The sequence below is a fragment of the Trichechus manatus genome, unplaced genomic scaffold, assembly GCF_000243295.1.
Source record: "Trichechus manatus latirostris isolate Lorelei unplaced genomic scaffold, TriManLat1.0 scaffold00176, whole genome shotgun sequence".
NCBI lineage: Eukaryota > Metazoa > Chordata > Mammalia > Sirenia > Trichechidae > Trichechus > Trichechus manatus.
Window position 1 is genome coordinate 3,127,458 of NW_004444112.1, and position 8,996 is coordinate 3,136,453.

At 41.4% G+C, this 8,996-nt stretch overlaps 1 protein-coding gene across 1 annotated transcript; it reads left to right on the forward strand.

The window, feature by feature from the left end:
- Positions 1-2,597: 2,597 nt before the first annotated feature.
- Positions 2,598-4,785, forward strand: LOC111822422 (zinc finger protein 239-like). Its single transcript, XM_023741250.1, has one exon. The coding sequence runs from the start codon at positions 3,073-3,075 to the stop codon at positions 4,123-4,125; it is 1,053 nt and encodes a 350-aa protein (XP_023597018.1). The 5' UTR covers positions 2,598-3,072; the 3' UTR covers positions 4,126-4,785.
- Positions 4,786-8,996: the final 4,211 nt, after the last annotated feature.

Genomic DNA, 8,996 nt, shown 5'->3' on the forward strand with positions numbered 1-8,996 from the left:
TAGAGAGGAGGAAATGAACATGAATTCTATGTCAACATGTAGATGAGGCATTTTCTTTTTGCCAGTATTGGGGTTAGTGTGCACCAAGGCTCTTCTACTCTTAGTGACCTGCGACAACCCAGATTCTCTCAGTGATGCTCTGTGCCTTCGAGCACACCTTGTCCATCTCTGCAGGGTGACACCCACCTCCCTGGGGGCTGTCCGATGAGACCAGAATTGCCCAATCTTAGAGAAAGGACTTTGTACCCCAGCAGGGGCAGAAGGGCAGTTTTGACCATGATTATTAATCCTGTTTGGGAACAAGTTGAGTTATCATGGATATACAGATGTCTAGATCAATGTTTCCCAGCCTGTGGGCCTTACACATCCACCTTCACCATCTGTCATACTCTTTTAATATTTTTCTTTTAATCATTCTGGTTTTTTTTTGAAGAGATACCTTTATACTTCTCCCCTAAATGGGAAAACCAGGCTTACTCTGTGACAAGGTTTGTCTGAAATAAGAGAACTCTTTAAAAATAAATTTGGTAAGAAATAAAATGATGTTATAACATTCTATTAGATATGCTGGCCAGTCAGAGGTCCTGAGTCTGAGGCTGAGATCTCTGTTCAGAAGAGAAACTGGCAAGTGAAAGAGGTGTTAAAAACATAGCAGAGCCTACAATTTTTTTGTAATATATTTAGAAGGCATTGAGAATTGAAAAATCAGCACAGGCCCTTGGGGAGTCTTAAGGACTTGTAGTTGTGATGATGATGGCATCATGAGAGAAGTGGGTTTGATCCCTGGCAGACTTACTTGGTCCCTGCCCAAGGTGGACCTTTAACGGTCCCCAGGCCAGCTGGCATCTTTTCCCATGTTGTATAAACCGTGTCAGGCCCCAGTAGTGAAACCATGCAAAAACCAGACATCTGCTCCAAGATCATCAGAACCCCACGAGTGCTTATTGACAATCCAGGTTTCTGGGCCCGCCCTGTAGAATGGAGTTTAGGGGATCTGGGCTGGGGTCCAAAGGAGCCCTGGTGGTGCAGTGGTTAAAGCGCCCAGCTGCTAACTGAAAGGTCGGTGGTTTGAACCCACCAGCTGCTCCATGGGAGAAAGATGTGACAGTCTGTTTCTGTAAAGAGTTACAGCTTTGGAAGCCCTGTGGGGCAGTTCTACTCTGTCCTACAGTGTCACTATGAATTGGAATTGACTTGATAGCAGTGGGTTTGGTTTGCTTGGGCTAGGGCCAAGGATCTGTATTTTAAAGAAACCTCTGGATAATTTTTGGGCTAAGCCAAGGTTGGAGAACATGGCCAAACTTAGTGATTTCTGGCTTGAAATCTTTGATTCAGGTCCTCAGCAGGCAGGTTCTTAGTCAGCCTTTTACACAGGACTCTAATTACGCCCCCACCCCTTTGAACCCTTATCCCTATCTGAGGCAAAAAGCCCATCTGGACTCCTTCCCAGTACCTATACTCCCGTCCCTGAGGACCGACCTTGAACACAGACATTCCCTGCTAAATGCTGCCTACTCCATCTGATGTCAGAAAGCAATGCTGTTGCCAAGGTAACCGGTGCAGATACTGCCGGGCAGGCTGGGTTGGACCCTGACCCACATGGCTCAAGACTGTGCTCCTGGGGAACCCCCAACTCTTTCCATCTCCCCTCATGGTTCTGCTCCTCTGCCCACAAAGTCAGGCTGATTTGCTGTTCCTCTGAATTTATTAATCTGATTCCTTAATGCTCTCCACCCCATGACCAGTCCTCCAACAGAGGGGGACAGGTGCTTGACCATCTGATGTTGTGAAGTCCTTCTCCCTGTGAGCTCTTCCTCACAGTTAACCCCGTGGCAGTAGGCCCAGGAAGGGGCAGAATCACAGCCCTCCCACCTGATGGAGTCAGGCTGCTGGTAAGCATATTCAAATACCCCATCTGCCCACCCCACTGATGTTTCCTGAGATCTCACGGTATACCAGGCACTGTGCTCGGCACTGGGGGATGCAGTATGAACAGGACTGACACCTCATCCCTATGGAGCTCACAGCCTAGTGTGTGTGTGTGTGGGGGGGGGGGAGGGGAAGACAATAAAGAAGGAAAAAAATGAACAAGGTGATGTTAAATAGTGACGTGTTATAACGTAAATAAAAACAGACAGTGAGATGGCATGTGAGGAGGAGCCCAATGTGGCTGGAAGGTCAGGGAGGGTCTCTCAGAGGAGGTAACCTGAGAACTGAGACCTCAATGATGAGAAGGGGAAGGGTCAATCTGGCTGACACCTGAAACCTTGGGGATCAAAGGAAAGTCCTTAAACAGAGGAAGAACTGTGTATTCATGGTGCAAATAGTCATGTACAGCGAGGACTAAATAAATACAGAAGATGACAGGGGTAGCTGTGGTGGTTTGACTCTGACTGTGAGGGTCCAGGGGGCTAGAACCAAACCTCTTGGCATCGTGAGACTGATCTGTTAGGAGGATGAATTTGGTATCAGCTTCAGGAAGTGTACACATTAATCAGGGAGACAGAATTCTGTCTGCGACATCCAAGCATGAAAGAAAGGTGACTGTCCTGACTTTAATTTTTGGAATGTCCACCTACTCCATGCTCTTTCCCCTGACTGTGCCCCTCTGCCTGTTCAGCTGATCACGCTGTTGATCAGTTTTCTTGTGGGCTCCTTGCGTTCTGTGTGTCGTTTTTGGCTTCCATTCTCTCTCACATTTGCATCTCTTCCCTTAGTTGATATTTAAAAATACCTACCTGTTGCTTATATCTCATCATTCCCACTTTAGGAGTTTCTTTTTCCAAGCACCCAAACCCGTCTTCATTTCCTTCCAGAGTGGAAAAACAGACTAAAAGCCAAGAGTTACTGTCAACAGAGCCCATTTCTAGTGAGGAATTACCCAGTGGCATGAACACAACAAGACCCACAATGGGTGATTCTTGGCGTTCCACCATAGGAGATGATTGGGAATCTGAGGCTGAATCAGAAAAGCAGAAGATACATGAGAGAGGGCTGTATAGGGTCAATGGAATATGAGCAAGGGCAAGCAGTTACCCAGGACAGGGACTTGGAATACCCTGAAGTGGGAAAATGCAGTGTCAGCTCAGACTTTGTTCACAGAGATTTCCTACAGAAAAACATTTTCATGAACTTGACTCAGGGATTCAAAGCCTGCAACATAACTTTGTTTTAAAAAACCATCAGGAAATCATTGTAGAAAAGAAACCTTGTAAAGGCAATGTATGTGGAAAGGCCTTGGAAATACTGTATAAATTTAATCATGGTGAATATACCAACCAGAGCATACATATTTCTACACATGAGTTAATTGATACAGGAGAGAAATTCTATGAATATAAAGTAAGTGAGACTTTTTTTCCCTGTAGCGCATATGTCTCTCCGGTCATGAGAACTCATATTGGAGAGAAACCCTATGAATGTAATGAATGTGGCAAAGCCTTTAAGAAGATTGCATCTCTTTCTCACCATCTGAGAAATCACAATAAAGAGAAAGCCTATGAATGTAATAATGAATGTGGGAAATCTTTCTGGCAGAGCCTTCACCTCATTTTGCACCAGACAGCTCACACCGGTGAGAAACCTTATAAATGTAATAAATGTGGAAAATCCTTTAGTCAGAATTTTCACCTTAATGTACATCAGAGAACTCATACTGAAGAGAAACCCTATAAATGTGATGAATGTGGAAAATCCTGCAGTGGAAGATCTAATCTTAATGTGCATAAGAGAACACATACTGGAGAAAAACCCTACAAATGTAATGAATGTGGGAAAGCCTTTAGTGACCGCTCATCATATATGCAACATGAAAGGACACACACTGGAGAGAAAACTTACAAATGCAATGAATGTGGAAAAGCCTTCAGCCACAGCTCTCACCTTACAGTTCACAGGAGAATCCATACTGGTGAGAAACCCTATAAATGTGATGAATGTGGGAAAACTTACAGCTTTCACTTATCCTTCACTCAGCATAAAAGAACTCACACTGGAGAGAAACCATATAAATGTCATCAGTGTGGGAAAGCTTTCAATCAAGGTTCTATCTTTATTGGGCATCAAAGAACTCATACCAAAGGAAAAAACCTACACATTTCATTTTCATGTATAAAAGCATCATAGATACATTTAGATTTTGTCTTTTTGACCTATTCCCAGAGAAGAGTCTGGGTGGTATTTGATTCCTAGGGAAGTTTCCAGTATGTGATGATCAGTAAGGTCAATTCCCTTTGATAATACTATTCTGTCAAGCAGTGTGGGAAGAGCTGGTGATGAGAAGTTATAACAGGCGGATGACATTTGATTAAACAACTGAATGTACTATTCCAAAGAGCTGGAGTGTCATTATTTATTTAATTGTTATGCCATTACTGGAAAATTAGGCCTCTTCTAATTTATTTCAGGAAGTCACTATAAACCCTAATTATGAACAATGTGTGAAAACATGAAAAATGCATATAATGTGCAGTGAAATGTACAGAACCTGTTCAACGGTTACCATATGTGTGCATTTGGACAAGGGCTAGAAGGAAACACAGAAATGAACGCAGCTAAGAGTCTTAGATATATCGTGACTTTCTTTTTTTATCATTTCTTTTAAAATTACTAAATTTTACAATAAATAAAAAACAGAAAAGAAAGAAGTTGATCAAACGTCTGAACTGTCAGGGGGAAGTGTGTTGGAGGTGCTTTGAGGTAGCAAAGGAACAATAATAACAAATAGAAATAAATTTAGCAGTCAACACTGTTATAAGTTATTCCTAATAAAAGTAGAAGGAAATCCATTGCTGTCGAATCTATTCCAACTCACAGTGAACCTATAGGACAGAGTAGAACTGCCCCATAGAGTTTCCAAGGCTGTAATCTTTACAAGAGTAGACTGCCACATCTTTCTTCTCTGGAGTTGCCAGTGGATTCAAACTGTAGACCTATTGGTTAGCAGCTGAGCATTTAACCATTGTGCCACCAGGGTTCCTTAAAAGTAGGAGGAAGGATGTAGTAAATATAAAAGCAAGAAGTACTGGTAAAAGGTGACTGAGAAAAACTGGATAGGCTTTGCCACATTCATTACATAGATTACAAACTAACATGGTCAAGAAAAACAACACAATTTGTGACATTGGGAATGAAATGGAAATAATCATAGAGAACATAAGAATATTAAAGGGTTTGTACGTTTCCACGTTAAAAGACTTGAAAAGCTAGATGAAAAACGCCCCTGTCCATACATGTTCAAGACCAGGATTCAGTTGATGTGAATTCAAAACAAAACAAAGAGCTCCTGAGATCCAGTACTCAATTTTCCCAACTTTCTGAATAAAATTTTTGTTCCAGGTAGAGGTTGATCCTCGATCCTTTCACATGACTTCCATAAATATCCACCAGGATACAGCGGCACAAGATCACCACTCAAAAGCAGTCTATCCACTTGTCCTGGGAATTCTAACTGCAAACACATCTTCCATCAGCTCAATTATCCTTACCTTCATTGCCTTCTTCCTCCAGGGCCAAGCTGACATCTTTTCTACCGGGCCACTGCAATAGCCTCTTACTGGTCTCTCCATGTCCACCCTTTGTGCCTACAGTCCTCTATATCCACAGGAGCCACAGTGAACTTTTAAAAACAAATAGTATCATGTTTCTCTCCTGAGTCTTATGGCCCTTCAAAGACTTATCACAGTTACAGAATAACTTCTCACCATGGCCCGTAAGACCTCTATGTCTGTCCCCCACCTGCGTCTCCAAGCTCTGGTCACAATGTTGTTCAAGGTGCTCACTTTGCTCTGCTTACACTGGCCCTGTTCTGGTTCCGTGAATATTTTGAGGTTGTTCCCACCTCAGGATCTCTGCAAACATTGGTAGAGGGTCAGCAAAAACTAGGGAAACCCTCAATGAGTTGGATTGACACAATAACTACAGTAATGGATTCAAATATACCAACTGTCATGGATTGAATTGTGTCCCCCAAAAATATGTTTATCAATTTGGCTAGGCCATGATTCCCAGTATTGTGTGATTGTCCACTATTTTGTCATCTGATATGATTTTCCTGTGTGTTGTAAATCCTATCTGTATGATGTTGATGAGATGGGATTAGTGGCAGTTAGTGAGACAGGATTCAATCTACAAGATTGGATTGTGTCTTGAGCCAATCTCTTTTGAAGTATAAAAGAGAGAAGCAAGCAGAGAGACGGGGACCTCATACCACCAAGAAACAACTGCTAGAAGAATAGCGTGGGTCCTTGGGGTCCTTGCACTGAGAAGCCCCTTGACCAGGGGGAGACTGATGACAAGGACCTTCCGCAAGAGCTGACAAAGAGAGAAAGCCTCTCCTGGAGCTGGCACCTTGAATTCAGACTTCTAGCCTCCTAGACCGTGAGAGAATAAATTTCTCTTTGTTAAAGCCATCCGCTTTTGGTATTTCTGTTATAGCATCACTAGTTAACTAAGACACCAATGATCATAGCACAGGACCGGGCATCATTTCATTCTGTTATACATAAGGTCACCATGAGTCAGAGCACATATATTTGGCATAAATATAGACAAATACATCAATAGAACAGAATATAGAGTCTAGAAATAAACTAATACATATATGGACAACTGACAATTGTACTTACTGTATTTTTTGGTGAAAACATACACAACAATGGATACACCATTTTAACAAATTCTACATGTACAATTCAGTGGATAACTGATTTTTGATCAGCACAAAAGGCAGTGCAGTGGAGAAAGGATAGCCTTTTCACCAAATAGTGCTGAAACCACTGAATGCCCATATGCAAAAAAGTGACCTTTGATCTTTGTTAGGTGTCGTCACGTCGGTTCTAACTCATAGCCACCCTATGTACAACAGAATGAAACACTGCCCAGTCCTGCACCATCCTCACAATCATGATGTTTGAGCCCATTGTTGCAGCCACTGTGTCAGTCCATCACATTGAGGGTCTTCCTTTTGTTCACTGATCCTCTACTTTACCAAGCATGATGTCCTTCTCCAGGGACTGGTCCCTCCTGATAACATACTCAAAATATGTGAACCGTAGTCTCTCGCCATCCTAGCTTCTAAGGAGCATTCTGCCTGTACTTCTTCCAAGATGGATTTGTTCATCCTTTTGTCAGTCCATGATACATTCAATATTCTTCGTCAACACCGTAACTCAAAGGCGTCAATTCTTTGGTCTTCCTTATTCATTGTACAGCTTTTGCATGCATATGAGGCAATTGAAGACACCAGGGCTTGGGTCAGGTGCACCTTAGTCTTCAAGGAGACATCTTTGATTTTTAACACTTTAAAGAGGTCTTTTGCAGCAGATTTACCCAGTGCAACGCGTCTTTTGATTTCTTGACGGCTGCTTCCATGGGTATTGATTGTGGATTCAAGTAAAATGAAATCCTTGACAACTTCAATCTTTTCTCTCTTTATCATGATGTTGCTTGTTGGTCCAGTTGTAAGGATTTTTGTTTTCTTTACGTTGAAGTGCAATCCATATTGAAGGCTGTAGTCTTTAATCTTCATCATTAAATGCTTCAAGTCCTCTTCATTTTCAGCAAGCAAGATTGTGTCATCTGCATAACACCGGTTGTTAATGAGTCTTCCTCCATTCCTGATGCCCCATTCTTCTCCATATAGTCCAGCTTCTCAGATTATTTGCTCAGCATACAGATTGAATAAGGATGGTGAAAGGATACAACCCTGATGTGCACCTTTCCTGACTAAACCACACAGTATCCCCTTGTTCTGTTCGAACTACTGCCTATTTATGTACATGTTCCTCACGAGTACAATTAAGTATTCTGGAATTCCCATTCTTCTCAATGTTATCCATAATTTGTTACGATCTACACAGTCGATTTTTTGATCTTTACCTCATACCATATACAAAAATTAACTAAAACTAGATCTTAGATCTAAATGCAGAATATAGAACTATAAAACTTCTAAAAGAAAAAAATAGAAAAATCATTGTGGCCTTAGATTAAGCAAAGATATCTGAGATACAACACCAAAAACATAATCCATAAAAGAACACATTTATAAACTGGATCTCATCAAAATTAAAAACTTCTGTTCTTTAAAAGACACTGCTAAGGGAATGAAAAGAGAGCCACAGGCTGGGAGAAAATATTTGCAAAGCATATGTCTGATAAAGGGCTTGTATCCAGAATATATATATGTAGATCCTCAAAACTCAACAATAAGAAAACAACTTAAATTTAAAAATATTAGCTAAATACTTGAAAAGACACTTCATCAAAAAACATATACAAATGGAAAATGAGCACATGAAAATATGTTTAGCATCATTTGTGATTAGGAAAATGTAAATTAAATCACAATGACATACCCATACACACCTATTAGAATTACAAAAAGTTAGAAGACTGACCATACCAAGTGCTGGCAAGGATATGGAGGAACTGGAACTTTCATACACTGCTGGTGGGATTACAAAGTCGTACAACTAACTTCGAAAATAATCTGGCAATTTATTAAAATATTAGACATATACCTACCATATGATCCAACCATTCCACTCATAGGTATTTTACTCAAGAGAAAAGGCAATATATGTCCCTACAAAGAATGGTGGAGCCCTGGTGGTGCAGTGGTTAAGAGCTCGGCTGCTAACCAAAAGGTTGGCAGTTTGAATCAACCAGCTGCTCCTTGGAAACCCTATACGGCAGTTCTACTCTGTCCTATAGGGTCACTATGAGTCGGAATTGATGGCAACAGGTTTTTTTTTTTTTGGGCACACACAACACAAACAACATTTTTATTCTGCCTTCCAGAATTCCCATTTAGCCCACCCCCCATACTCCTTGATATCTGTGCTGGTCATCTAGTGCTGCTATGAGAAATACCACAAGAGGTTGGCTTTAACAAAGAGAAATTTATTCTCTCACAGTCTAGTAGGCTACAAGTCCAAATTCAGGGCGTCAGCTCCAGGGAAAGGCTATATCTCTCTATATTGGCTCTGGAAGAA

Excerpts from the sequence above, each read along its gene's own strand:
- LOC111822422 (XM_023741250.1), top strand. The coding sequence starts at position 3,073 with ATGCAGTGTCAGCTCAGACTTTGTTCACAGAGATTTCCTACAGAAAAA.